The 15,338-nt window shown below is 39.2% G+C and overlaps 1 protein-coding gene across 3 annotated transcripts in view; it reads left to right on the plus strand.

The window, feature by feature from the left end:
* Ppp3ca (protein phosphatase 3 catalytic subunit alpha) overlaps positions 1-15,338 on the plus strand; it is a 305,434-nt gene that overhangs the window by 213,509 nt on the left and 76,587 nt on the right. For all 3 annotated transcript variants that reach the window (XM_017796387.2, XM_017796386.2, XM_029560252.1), the window contains exon 3: positions 8,568-8,692. In XM_017796387.2, the coding sequence (XP_017651876.1) occupies positions 8,568-8,692 (125 nt within the window). The remainder of the gene's footprint in view (positions 1-8,567; positions 8,693-15,338) is intronic.

The raw sequence follows: 15,338 nt of genomic DNA on the forward strand, positions 1-15,338 counted from the left end.
CAATCAGTAGTGAGTGTACTCCTGAACTTGTGCTTTATGACCCCTGACAGCTACACTACCCAGTAGTGTAGCATTGTAGTAGGTAGCATTGTAGTATGTAGCATTGTACAAACATACAGGCACACAGATTTATATTTATATTTCTGTTAATATACTATTTGAACCCTTTATGCCTAATATTTCAAAGCTACATTGCTTTCCAGCAAGGTAGATAAGGGGAGAGAGCTATTTCCTTCTATAAAAAATAAAAGCACATTTTTTTCAGCATCTTCTTCAAAATTCAAAAGGCTGAAGCTTTGATTAAAAGCCATTGTCTCACCCTTTTATGAAAGTGTTCCATTAATATTTTAATCAAGTATGGGAGGAGTTGTGGAAGGAGGTAGTAGCATGAACAGGCAGTGATGCTTGGGGGGTTTTTGTTGTCGTAGTTTTGTTTCTTTTAGTAGCTGATTGTTTAAGAGTATGCATGCATTTCCTGACAGTAAGAGAGCTGCTGTGCCATCCGGCTGGACTTGGGATGGCTTGAGTATCCATACTCAGCACCCTGTCTCTCAGCCTAGGAAAAACAGCACAGCAGCTCTGATGATTGTCTCCTTCTGGGCAGGCCTGCTTAGAATAATGCTGCTTAAGATACTCTCCCAAATAAGAATAAAGGGAAGACTAGTTCTCACAGGGAAAATAACCATCATGTTGTAATGTATCAGGCTACTAATGGATGATGGACACGACCCCCAAATCAAACACCAAATTTTATTTCAGTGTCTTTACTTTGTTAATTTTTTTAGGGGCCATCATTCTCTAAATTTCTGACATCTAATTTTATTAAATGCCACGATTTTCCAAAGTTCTGACAGGTCTCTTAACATCTGCTAAAAACATAATATATTATCGAGTATTCAGCCTGATATATGGATATTGTTTTAGAGGACCAGGAGACTTTTTATTATTTGTTATTACATGTATGCATGTTTGATGCATTTTGCTTTATCTTTTAGTTGACATAGACTACTCCTACAGAGCTGTTAGATACAATGTGAAATTTAGATTCACTTGTACATTATGTGGTCATAAAGTTGAGGAAATCGGTATGTCCATCACCTTCAATTTTATCAGTTCTTTGTAGTATGTTCAAAATCCTCTCTTCTATCTATTTTGAAAGGTACAGTTCATTATTATAAACATTCTTTTTCTGAGTATAGTAAACCACCATAACTTTGTACCTATGAACCAGCCTTTCTTACATTGTTGGTCTATCAATGATGTAAAAAATCAATGAAGGCCCCCCAATTGATTATATCCCCACCGGTGGAATAACATTAGAAATGTGAAGCAAATAACCCTTTGAGAAATGGGAGTATGGGACTGCATGTGGGCCTGCCTTGATAGTGTTATAGAACTCTCAAAGTCTGGTGGATCTAAGAGTGTGAAAGCCAAGTGCAGTGGAAGATGGTAGGACATAGAATCCTGGGGAACTGGGAGCTGTGAGCAGCCCAGCAGGCATTTGATGCTTTGCCCTTCTCTATGGACACTAGGACAGGAGCAGTGATAAGTGGAAAGAGTAGCCAGTAACCTTCCCGCTGTGCGTTGTCATGGCCTTGTCTTTCATCCTCTTGGAACTTGTGAGGTGGTCATTTTCTTCCTGAAGTTGGATGTCAAAGGTGACTGTTTCTAAGCATCAGAAGGTTAAGATAATATTTTAACATACAAGTGAAATACACAGGGCTTGAGTAATAGCTGCAATCTAATGCCCAAAGAGATTTTGTCATTATCCTGGTAGGTTAAACTTCCCTCCTAGACTCTATCAACTAATCACTATGATTCTTTCACATAATAGTGAATGGCAGTCTCATCCCAACGTGTTTGCTCTCCTGTGTATATCTCTTCACCCAAATATAACTCCTATGAGCCAAACCACACCAACATGCAGAGTGAGGGCTGAAACTGATGTTCCGAAGTATAAGTATTTATACTGACTACATAAAATCATCCAAGACCTTGTGATATGTTGGCATCTTTGGAGATTCTGATCACACGTCAGGTGAGGTAGCAATGGCGAGGTGCTCGCAGATCCTGCACTTGACTCCACTCCAGTCTTGTTAGACTGTTTAGCACCCTGTGATTTAATGACTGAGGACAACTAGCATCTCAGGTAAGTTGAAAGCATTTGTCTTCCCCTAAGGCACATGCCACAAAATTTTCATGTCTGCCAATCCCAAGGGCACCTCAAAAATCTCTGATTTCCTAATGAATTTGCAAATGAAGATCAGCACGGGGCCTGGTGGAAGAATCCCAGGGCATTGCATGTTGGATGCAGACACTATTGTAGGCCCTGGAGATGGCGAGTACAACTGCAGATTACCCATCATAGCAGAGGGTCTACTCCAATGGGGAAAGTCAAAGAAGAAACACTCACCAGGACATAGCAGCTGAATACCTGCTGAAAATGTAAGCACTGGTAAGAAAATCCAGTGCAGTAACGGGTGGAAGGAAAGGTGCAGAAAGAGAGGAGGAAGTGCTTTTATGTAAGATAGAAAACACTTTCTGGAGCACATGACGTGTAAAGTAGGCAGCCTGTGAAAATCTGAGGAAGGAGAAAAAAACGGCATTAAAAAATGTCTTAAGTGATCTTGAAAATCCTTAAAGGTCCTTATAAAATTTCTGCTTTCCAAACATGCTTTATTTGAGTTTCTGTTTTCTTTGGTTGGGTTTCAACTACTGTAGATATAATTATGTGAGCAAGTTATTTTCCTTTGCTGACTATTATCCTAAGTAGTTCTTTCTATAAAAGCTTGATTTGGAATTGTGAGATAAACTTGGTGATAATGTAAAAGTCATAGGAGTAACTGGATTTCTGGGTACTCTGTTTTTCTATGCTTGATTTATAGTCATTGTTGTCTCCTTTTTAATGTCATCATAGCATGGTCCAGCGCTTGCAGTTGTCTTGTGAATGGCAAGCCTCCCTCCAACTCCTCCCATATCTCCTCCTCACTTGGAGAGTATCTCTTATCACAGAGTTATTATAATAATGAAAAAGCTCAATTTTCTGTTCATATAAAATCTATACCCATTATTATATGCTTCTAGAATTTGACTAAAGAAAAGATGCCTTCATTATCTATAATTTTTTCATTGTGTATTTTTTATAATTTTTAAATGTTTATTTTTTTAGTGCATGTGTGTATGTGTGTGTGTGTGTGCAAGCCAATCTATCATGCATTTGGAGGTCAAGGGACAACCTCTGCTGTCATCCTTACCTTCCATCCCTTCCACCTTGAGCTAGGATCTCTTGTTTTGCCCTTGCATACAGCAGGCTAGCCTATGAACTTCTGGGGACGCCCGTGTCTCACAGTAGGAGCACTGAGATTACATATGGGAGCTACCACATGTTTTATACATGGACTGGGGAATCCAAATTCAGGTCTGTGCACTCATGTGGCAAACACTTTAGCCACCTGCCATCCCCCAACCCTGTTCATGTTTTTCATACTAGCCACTCAGTTATCTGACAGGCTTGGTAGTTGCTAAGAATCTCATCATTCCTAAACTACAATCTATACCCTGAATCAGTATCTTAGCTTTACATCACTGACAAAGTGTGATAAAAGCGGTTATCTTGAAATTTTCAAGCATGGCCATGAGTTGAAATAGCAAAGTGAAAAACCAAGAGTGGTAAGAAGGACACATGGAGAGAAAAGACAAATGCTTTAGAATGTATCCAGAAGGCTTTCCCTCAGTCACAACCAGGAGTGTCCTAGTCTATCTGGGCTCTTGATCTTTCAGAGGCAGCCCTTTGTAAACAGTGCATGATATAACTTTTGTCAGGTTCTCACCACAGTCTAGAAACTCCTAAACCTGTTGTAATAATAACATGTTTAATCCTCACAGAGAGCCTTTTGTGAAGAAAGATGTATTTTATGTTGAAACTCAGAGAATTTGAATACCTGGTCACTCAGTAAGAACTGCAGTGGAGATTTGGGAGGTAGATGGGGGCTAGAGGGAACAGGCTACTAAGTTCTAGAATGCACTTCCTCCAGTGGTTCTCATGTGAGTGTTTTGACTTGAGGATAGTTTAATAATCACATAAACTATGTTGATTAAACTTGCTGCTATCATAAAAATTTGAAATAATGTTTGCAGCCCATGTCTTACTCTCTCATCTGGCTTCATACTTGCCCAGTAGTCAGTCCTCATCTGACAGGATCCACCAAAGGAAGGGGGCAGTATCAAGACAGAAGAGAATGCATCAGGGTCACAGGCATTTACATTCAACAGTGCTGCATAAATTAGTTGAAAGGTGGCGTCCTTCATACTTCTCCTTGGAGCTCCTTCCTTCACTTTGCAGATTTAATAGAGGACATGTAAACACACGTTTTCTGAGCAAACACCTTCTTTCCTTTATAATTTTTGGTCTGAAACATACCCGACAGATATAAAAAATTTCTGTAGCATGAGAGAAGATGATGTGATAAGTAACTATATAAGCTATATTATCAAATGATGAAGGGGGAGGAGGATTATCTTATTGAGTATTAGTTAATAAGTCTTAGCGTTGCCTGTTACAAATTGTACTAAAAAGGGCTGGAGGGATGACTCAGTGATTAAGAGCACTACCTGCTCTTGCAGAGGACCTGGGTTTGGTTCCCAACACTCATGTGCAGGCTAATGACCTTACATGACTCCAGTTCTAGGGGATCAGATGCCCTCTTATGGCTTCCACAGGCATTCCGTGACTCACATTCATACACATAATAAAAATAAATCAAAAAAGAATTTTTAATTGTAATAAAGATGAGCTAATTTAGTTTCTTAAAATGGACCTTTTATTTTTAATGTTTTAAATTTTTGAGTTATATCCCAGCTCTCCTTCTACTGTTTTGTTTTATTTTTAGACAGGATCTCACTCAGCTACCCAGGCAGACTTTGAATTATGATCTTCTTTTCTCAGCCTCCTGAGCAGCTGGGGTTGCAAACCTTTAATATTTTAGAGCTATTTCAGTAGCTCCGTGTGTATGCTGAGGTCTCCCCAGAGTGCACCCTCTCTGGAAGCACATGACCCAAAATTGTCATTACTCTTTCTTTGCTCTTGGTTGAGACTTCCATATTATCACAAGAACACAATGTGCTCCGTCACAGTCCAAATTTCTGAGTGATTCAAGATAAAGACCCAATTGTGAAATACTTAACCTTAAGAATAAGAATATACTTATATAAAAATAATCTAAAATGAGATATTATTTCAAGAAGTAAAGATTGTTTCTTATAGTTCTACAGTGACTCTCACTAAAAAGAAGAGACTCAGGTTTAGAACCCAAGAAAGATATGCATTAACACTTAACTATTTATATTATAGACTGAGATTTTGAAAGACAGATATTCTAAAACCTCGTTGACATGTACCTAGATCATGATCCTTATTATCTATTCTGGGGTAGAAAAATGGGAATTTATAATCATTTTAACTTCATGTACTTTTTAAAAATTATGTGTGTATTTGTGGGTCTGTGTCTGTGTGTCTGGGTCTATGGGTCTGGGTCTGCGTGTAGATATGTGCACAAGAGTGCAGGTGGACCCTAAGGCCAGAAGAAGTCGTTGCATACCTGTAGGTGACTCTGAGCTGCCCAATGTAGATCCTGGGAACAGAACTTGGGTCCTTTGCAAGAGTAGTATATGCTCCTAACTACTTGAACCATCTCTCCAGCTCCTCCATTCACAGTTTTACAATTGTTCATTAAGGACTCGTTGCACTTATTTCTGTCAACTTATGCCTGGTGCAAAATGAATTTTAAAGCACCTTAATAACTTGCTTGTGATCACATCATACAGTGTGTTAAGGTATAATTTCATTGATAACATTTATTCAGTGAATCATTCAGTGTTGATGAAACAACCCCATGGTACTCAGTATTTAAGCATAATGTATTTTAAAATATATACACATATATAAAACCTTAGGGTGGTTGAGGAGAAAAGTTTTGAATCAAATGAATCTTAATTTAAGCTTGGATTGTTCATTTTTTTAAATTTTTAATTGAATCTTTGTGTATTTCGTACAAAGAATCTTAATCATCTTTATACCTCCTCTCCCGTCCACCCTCACTGGATTTTATTCATTCTATCACTTATCTTAAGGCCTATGGAGTCAAGTTAGTATATCCAAAGGTTCCTCATTGCAAGTTCATCCACTAGGGTTCTAGTCAGCCTATCTAGAGTCATTCCCTCAGCCCACAATAATCACCTGCCAGTAGTTCTTTGGCTAAGATTGGGGCCTGCTGCCCATTTCTTCAGTTCTGTGCTGGGTTTTTGACTGCTTGAGTTTGCATGGGTCTCATGCATGCTGTCACCATAAGAGCGAGGTCCCAGGAACCTGTAAGACTATTTCCATATGGTCATGCACCACCTGCCCTGGCTCTTATAACCTTTCTGCCCCCTCTTTCTCAATGGTCACTGACCCCATTGCAGGGTGGGTGGAGTTTAATATAGGAGTCCTGTCCAAAGACCCATACTTTGCAGACTTTCTCTATGTTTTGGGACTTTTGTGCCCTTTTGTATTCAACACCCTCTGTTACCTGGGAGAGCTTCATTGATGAGAGTTGAGAGACACATTAGTGTCCTCTCTACTCCTTCTTCCACTGTGTTCTGTGAGCCTTAGGTGTAGAGGTTCTGTTGTAGATGTGTCACTTGAGGTTGGGCATCTCACACTTATTCTCTATGTGTGACCTGTTGAGGAACTCTGTAATAGTCTCCATCTGTTGCAAAAGAAGTTTCTTTGATGAGTGGTGACTAGCATACTTGTCTGTAAATCTAAGGCTTCATATTTAGCATATAGTAATAAATTATATTTGTCTAGGGATGTGACAGCCTTAGGATTTTCTCTTAAGATCATGACGTCTCTAGCCATGTGTATTTGGCTATGTTTACAGTACCACACATGAGTTCCCTCATAGTGAGGGAACCAATTAAGTAGCTGTTGATTACTCCCAAGATAAATATGCCACTACTGCCTCACTGTAGTTTGCTGTACTGATCATTGCTGTGATTATTAGAACTAAAAGCTGGGGTTGGACCATTGTTTGATATTCTCTCTTGGCAGTTTTCACAGTGTCCTCAAAAACTGTGAGAGCTAGCCTTCAGGGAGGAAGCTTCTTCAAGGTCAGTTCCAGCTCCATTGCTCTAAGTCCTATGCCCAAAGTATATCTTCTCTTCAGCAGTAGGAGAGTCTGGCAGGCAGTCAAGGGCTGTGGCAATGGCTCGTGTAATTTGGGGAGTCTCTTGGACTACCCGGGTCAACAATTGGAAGGGAGGTTTGTCCTGTCTGGCACTGTTTCTTTTTATGTAGCCTTCAGCTATGTAACACATGTAGAGCTACTGTATGTGTAATTTTTCAATAGGCTTTTGAACTAATAAATTTCTCTCTGGTTTCTCATACAAGCTAAGCATTATTTATGTTCTCTCTCTCTCTCTCTCTCTCTCTCTCTCTCTCTCTCTCTAACCCTCCCTCTTTTTCCCCAGTTAAAGTACCCCCATTTTCCCTATTTCACCCTTGATAATACTTGTCTCCTATGTTCCCTCTCTCGAGCTCCTTCTTCCCTTTTACTCTTGTGACTCCTTGTATAACCCTCCCTGTTCCACTCCCATTTAAATGCCCCCATTTTACCTAGTTCTTCCCCCTTGGTAACACCTGTCTCCTAACTGTTCCTCTCTCAATTGTTCATGCCTCTAGTGACCTTGTCAAACTATATAACCTGTCTGTCCTGTTTGCCTGTCTGTTCAGCAGAAATTATAATGTGTGTCCTGAGGACTTCAAAAGATGCAAAAGTAACCAATACCAAGTGAAAAGAAAGACTTTTTAAAATTTTTTGGTTCCAAAAAAGGATGATAAATTTTTTAAATTCCCAGTACTTTGTTACAGTTCCTCATATGCTTGTTTTTTTGGGTGCCTAATAATAAAATTTTCTTCCTAAAAAATTCTTTTAGAATTTCAATTTAATTGATTTTCTTTTATTTCTTAGTAGCACATGAAATAATGGCATGTTGTATTGGTTATATATTAGATCCAGCAAAACATAGTTTTCATAGTTTTGCTGATACATATCAATATTTCTTCTTCTTTGGGAAGCAGCATGAGTAGTGGGCATAAGGTATTAACCTCATTTGTACATGGATTTTGCCAAATTCCAGAGCCCATCTTTGCCTCATCTCTTATGTGCAAGAAAAGGCCTATCCCAAGACATTGTTAGAGGTGATATAAGAGAAATCACTTTCTTAAAAGGATCCCATGTAAAACTATTGCCTCCATAACAGCAGTGGCCTCCACTATTATGACCACCATTTTTATAGTCATTTGTGAATTAGTAGATCTGGATGCTAGAGCAAGTTCTGCAACTAATTGACTTTGGATCTTGAGCAAAGGATGTGGTTTTCTGCCTCATTTTCCTATTATGCAAAATATCTTTTTAACTAAGATTAACTCCTAAGTAAATTTTGATACTAAAATTTTGAATTTTATTTTCTAATTCAGATTCATAGCCTATTTTAATCATAAAATGAATTTTATTTTTATCTTTCAGTTTGTGGGGACATCCATGGACAATTTTTTGACTTAATGAAGCTCTTTGAAGTCGGGGGCTCTCCTGCCAACACTCGCTACCTCTTCTTAGGGGACTATGTGGACAGAGGGTACTTCAGTATCGAGGTAAGTGCATCTACACATTTTCACTTTGAGCTCCTCAGTCAGTAAATTAAGAGTGATAAAGTCACTGCCTTGCAGAAATCCCCAGTCTATAAACAGAGTTTTGATGTGCACAATTGATTGGGGTAAATGCATCCCATTTTCCTGTATGTTTTCTGTGCAGATATGTCAAAGAAATGAGAGTAAGATTTTGCCTTTTATGCATGTTTTATGTATTTGAAAGATTGTAAAACTAATGGATGGTTCTATTTCATCTTGAAAGAACTAGTCTAAGTGGACCTGAGTTTGCATGTTTATAGCTTATAATTGTGGGACGATAAGTTCATATGATGATAGTGCATGTGTGTCTGTAGATGTGTGAGGATTCTGGCAGCTGCTGCGTTTGGTCTGTTTTAGCACCTGTCACCTAACTAGGGTAGTGTGTACATTATTAACCAAAATAAAACAGATACTTTGAGTACAGGTTCTTGCCCAGCCTCTCGGCACCTGCTTTGGGGGAGTGGAAATTACACTCAGGACAAAGTTGAGGACCTTTTTCACTCAGGATTCTTTCACCTGGTGCCCAACATGCTGTCTTGAGACACTGTCAGCAGTTACAGATAGAAAGAAATGGTTCCAGAGAAAAGAAAATTTTGAAATTACAGGTCATGAATAGTAGCTGGTATCGGTGTCTGTTTCAGGAAACAGAAAAATTAACATTAAAATAATTATTCTTATAAAAATAAATTAGCACTGTTCTTTTTTTAAATGTTTTATTATTTTTTTATTTTCTGTGTATGAGCATATTGCCTGCATGTATGAGAATGCACCCATGTCATGCAATGCCTTGGAGGTCAGAAGAGGGCTTTGGATTCCCCTGGAGCTGTAGTTAAGGATGGTTTGTAGGTGCCATGTGGGTTCTGGGAATTGAACCCGGGACTTCTACAAGAGCACTCAGTGCTCTTAACCGCTGAGCCGTCTCTCCAGCCCCAGCACTGTTCTTTCAGTAGTGAATCAGTATTGCTGATGCCTCACACCATATATTCACAGTCATGAAAGATTCTATGCTTTTAAATATTATATTTCAATATTTGATATATTAAACGAGTATTTCTTGCTAAAACAATATATTACCCTCAAACAGGTTTTACATTAAAACTGTTGTAGCAATTGACAGTTTTAGCTATTCATGAAGTTCACCTGCAACTGACTCTTTCTTTGTATATACATAACATAAAATGTATATTTAGTATATATACACACACGTGTATATATGTATGTTTTTGTGTATATAGAAAGCATTTATAAATGACATAAGTACATAAACTTTAGTATTTCCTCTACTGATAAACAGGTACATATGTGCTATGAATGATTCAGACTATGTAGAAATGTAACCTGCCTCCTTGCTCTCTAGAAATTTAAGTTCATAAAGAAAATATGATTATAACAATTTATATAAAAATCAAAGCCTAGAATCTGTGGTCACCCAGGATTCAGACTTTTGTAATTGTTGTTACTGTTGTTTTGTTTGTTAGTGCTGGGATTCAAACCTAGGGCCTAATAGATGCTAGGCAAATGCTCGACCACTAAGCGACAATCCTAGTTCTTTTTCTTTTCTGTCGAAAAATCAAGGCTTCTAAATCTCTTGCCTCAAGCAACTGAAATAGTCTAAACATCTTCTCATTAGGGCTTTCTAGCACTCTGGGGGAAAAAGAAACTTGGAAAGTAGAAATCACTGTCTTACTCTCATGAGATGTTTAGGATCTACAGCCAGTTGAGATATATGAAATAAGAAATTTGCAACATTTTATTCTGCTCACTTTAAAATTCATGCAAAGAAACAGTACATTTAAGAATTCTGAGATGCAAGGCATAGTGGCACTCACCTTAAACCGCAGCATTTGAGAGGCAGAGGCAGGAGGACCTCTGTGAAACTGAAGCCAGTCTGGTCTATATAACAAATTCCATGCTGGTGGGAGCTGCAGAGAAAACAAACAAAAGTTCTGAGATGCATATGTTGGAGTCTCCATCTTCAAAAACAGCTCTTCAGTTAAACTGAAAATACAGCCCTGTGATTCGATGCACACATCCATTCTTGTAGAATGATCCGTTTGGATTAGACCTTTCTGGAGCTTTGAAATGGCTATGATATCATCGTCATATTAAAATAGAATGGACATGTATATAAAATATACTTACTAAAAATATTTTAGGGGGCTGGAGAGATGGCTCAGTGGTTAAGAACACTGTTCTTGAAGAAGACCCAGTTCGAATTCCAGCACCCACATGGAAGGTAACAACTGTCTGTAACTCTAGTTCCAGGGAATCCTGGAGCCTCTTCTGTTCTCCATGGGCATTGCATGACACGAGTGCACTTACCTACATGTAGGCATAACACTCATACACATAAATAAAATAATAAAATAGTAAAAATAATAAATAAAACTTTTAAAAAAAGAATATTTTAGGATCTCATGTGGACTAAGGACGCTGCCTTTATTTGCTTACTGTAAGTGTTGTTAGTTGAATGTAGTAAATGATCTCATTTATTCCTTGAAGCTCTGGAAGGAACCTGTAAAAACCTTCCTGTGATAGGGTCCCAAAACTGAGGCTGAGAGAGGATCTAGGATTTTAAGGCTATACTTGACCTCTACTATCCCAATCCCTGGTCATAGTACACTGAATGTACCTCTAGAAATGGCACATGCATAGTAGAGAAGCTTATACACAGTTACATATACTCATGCATGTATACACATATACACACACTCCCCACCCCATCAATATATATAAAATATATAAACTATTCTCTGTGCGAGATTGTTGGCTTGTGAAAACTCCTAGAATAAGAACTTGATTTCTTAGTGTGTGTTATCTTAACAGGTTTCAAAAGCTTCTGGCTTCATGTCAGTAATTCAAACCTGCACTGCACTCTCCTGAGGCTATCCTCTCAGCAAAGAGGACACCTACCTTTAATTTCTAGCAAATCAGCTTTGAAGAGCAGCTCTTATTTCTAGTGGACTTCCTGAATCCAGTTACAGGCTGTGAGTAATGGGCTCTGGGCAGTACAGAAATCTCATTTTATGCACCACTACCCCCATACACCCTTATTCAACTTTCTCTTTTTGCCATGATTAGAAATCATTTCCCCCAAAGCTAGCCCAAAACACACCAGCTCTTGAGTAGTGATGAAAGAGGTAATTTTGGTTTTGGCTACAATTTGTCTTACAACAAATCTTCTTTCTGGCGATTGCATTACACTACCGAATCTCTTTGATGAAGCATATGTGTATATATAGTTCCTCGGCTGGCTGTGTTTCTCTGAGAACCCTAGGCAAAGCTCAGAGTCTGCAAACAGCAGCATGCACAGCTGCTTCCTTCTGTTTACCTCATCAGGTTCTTTGCAGCCATTCTACAATGCACCCTGGTGCTCTGGAGCAGTGGCGGGGGGGGGAGGGGCTTCCTTTTCCACCTATGTTGTCCAGATCTAAGTCCAGGCCTCCAATACATTGGAGTGTGAAAATTTTTATGTTTATTAGCTGTGTACTCATGGACCAGAATGAACCTCAGCAAACCAAGTAGGGGTCCATGTTTCTGCCTGAAAACAACAAGCAAGCAGCACAGCATGTGATGGAAGGTGACAAAGTAGGGCCATGGACGTGAGGAAGACGTCACGTAGCTGTCACCCGTAGCCAACCAGCTCAGTAGTGCACGACTGTTCCACTGCCGTCTTTTCCGACGCATTACCCCAGGCAACCAATGTCTTAGAGAAGTCACACGCCACGTTGCAAGAGTTTGGAACTTTTCCAAGTTCATGGACAACCCCCACTTAGTTATCCATGACCAGGAAGCATCACTTTTGCCTGGGAAGTTTCACAGCCCACAGTGGCCAGTCTGGGGAGCTGATCTCTCGATAACTAACACTATGCATTTTCTTTTGGCTTCCTTGCTTTCTCTTTTCCATTCTTCTTTGCAATTCCCAAGCATTCTATCAGTTTTGCAGGATTCCTTAGGATCTAAGAGCCTAAATCACAAAGTAAATTATCCTGTTATTATTGGTGAACCAAGTGAACTAAGAAAACAGTGTCCTAAGTGCTGTATTATTGGGAATGGTTCATAAATTAGAGAAAGCTATGTCTGCAACAGAAATTAGCTCAGTCTTTCATATAGAGTACGTCTAACTAGAAGTTGTAAATATTGTTTAATTAATGATAGGAGTGGGTTGAAATGATTAGTATAACTCATTCATTTCACCATGCCAAAAGGTCCTTGTAACCTGGAGCCCTTTCCACCTTAACCAGCTCACTGCTGATTCAAATTAGCCACCCAGTATACTACATAGACTTAAACAGACGTTATCTGAATATTTATTTCTTCTGCTTCATTAATTGTAATAGTTTTTGTGACTCTGTACTTATTATAAACTAACGTCAGGTTATAATTTTGTTAAACATCTTTGACTCTCTAGAATGTCAGAACTTTATTTGGAAAAACAGTTGCCAGCAAGACCCTGCTGTGTTTGGCAGCTCTGTCCCACCAGATGTCGTGAGTGAGGCCTGGTGGTGCCCCTTCATTTACCCAGCCACTTCTTCCTGCTGCTTGTGTTTGTGGTTTTATTTAGTGTTTGGGAAGACAGTGTATTCTCACCACAGGAGGAAAGGAAATAAAATGTGAAGGAATAAAGAAAAAAAAGAAACCTCCCATTTTTAGTGTTTCAAGTCAAAGATTTAGAAACCGAGTTCTTTCCCTTCTTTCTCCTCTTGGTTATTTTCCCTTCCCTCCCTCCCTACTTCCCCTGTCTTCCCTTCTTTTTCATCTTCAAAATAGAGAGAATATTTCCTAAACTTCTACCATGTGCTAGGTTCTTTACAGCCCCTGTACATCTGTAAGGGAAATTAAATATGTATTGTGTCATTTTTAACTTACACATAGGTATACTAGAAATTGTTAACATAGAACATTTCTATATCTCTCTTTCAAGTTTCAGTTATGAAAGCACTCCAGTAATTTAGAACAGAAATGATAAAGTTAAAAGGAGTATCCAAACAAGAGCTGTAACAGGCAGCAGGAAGGAGACGGGGGTCCCCAGATGTGATTCCTCAGGTAGTTGAGTGGGTACAAAATGCAGCTTCAGTTTCAGTTGGAGAAATTATTGCTTTATTTTAAAATAAATTGATACAAGAAAAACTAATCTGAAGAGGTCAGAATTTTGATTATGTTTTCAAAAAGTTATTGACCAGGAGGAAGCCTCTTGGATTCTAGGTCTGTGTAGCAGTTTTGTGGGCTTCACATATATAAAAGTTCATCAACCTGTGTGTGATGTGTGCCCCCAGTAGATTATCCTTTAAAACTTTAAAAAATATTGGTAATGTAGGAAAAACTTCTTTTCTCACTGGATTATAAATAAAACACCCAGTATAGCAATTTCAGTGGACACATGTTTTATTAGAATTTAATGGCAAAAGCCTTCTTAGCCTCAGCAGTCCCAAAAGACCAGGCCCAGCCACCTGCCACAGTATGCCAGTTAAAAAGATTAGTGATACAAGGCAGAGGTTTTAGTCAACATATCCTCATTGGGATGAGGAACAGAGAAAGGGGAATCTGTGACCCAAGTAGATCTTCAGGTGCTGATGTGAGCTTTAAGTTTAAATAGAAGGGCACAAGGTGTGCATCAGCAAGCAATCCAGTTCGAGTGAGGACTGCCTGATCATTATCTCAGTTCTGGTTCTGCAAGGTTGTCTGAAGAAGTCCCTGACTTCAGAGAAGTCAGTTTTCCCTGAGATGACTAACTCTGCTTGAAGGCAATCTCATCAAGGGGTGATATTGATAGTTTAAAAAGTTGGTGGGCGAATGGAGGAGGAGGCACCAGGACACAGATAAAACTCCATCAAAATAGGGTTTATTAGCAAAGGAACACATGGGACAGATTCCTTTCCAGGTAGGGAAAATGTCTGCCTGGGTCTTGAGCTGGGGGGTCTTTTAAAAAGGGAGGCTTCTGCTTCCTGCAGAAGGTGGGAAGATGTATTTTTTTTTTTTAAGTTGGGTGTGGGATGGGGAGTGGGAGAGCAGGACTGTTAAAACCTGTCCTCTTTAGAGATCAAAGGGGAAGCCTGCTGTATTGGCCGAACAGTGGAGAAAAGTCTGACTTCAAAGACCAAGGTGCTTATCAGCTCGGTTCCTTTTACTCAGGAGCATGAGAAGTCCTTGGGATCCTGTTGGTGAGGGGGCGGGGCTATCTGAACCTTTACATTACAACCTTTTGTGTTATAGGATGGGGGCGCCTTTGTTGTCTTGCTACTGCTGGACAGGGTCGATGTGGGGGGACTAGATTAGGGGTCGGTCAGACAGCAGGGGTTCCCTCTTCATGCATCTCAACAGGGTCCTTGATGGTTGACAGGCACTTGTGTACATGTGGAGGGAAGGAAAGTAAAAACTGATTAAAAGTAGTAAGAGTTAGTTTTTGGATTTGGTCCTGAAAATATCTGAAGAGGCAAGGAACAATGCTTAGCACCAAGGTAATAACTCATTTCTCTTTCAGGCATTTTGATAGCTATTGGAGTGGCTAGAATCAGTGTAAGTTACCTCTCAAAGGCTTCTAGATAGGGAGAAAAAACAAATTTAGCCATCATTTAATTTTTTTTTAGCCTAGAAAAATAGTGGGTTGTCT

The sequence above is a fragment of the Nannospalax galili genome, unplaced genomic scaffold, assembly GCF_000622305.1.
Source record: "Nannospalax galili isolate Female #2095 unplaced genomic scaffold, S.galili_v1.0 scaffold189, whole genome shotgun sequence".
Taxonomy (NCBI): Eukaryota; Metazoa; Chordata; class Mammalia; order Rodentia; family Spalacidae; genus Nannospalax; species Nannospalax galili.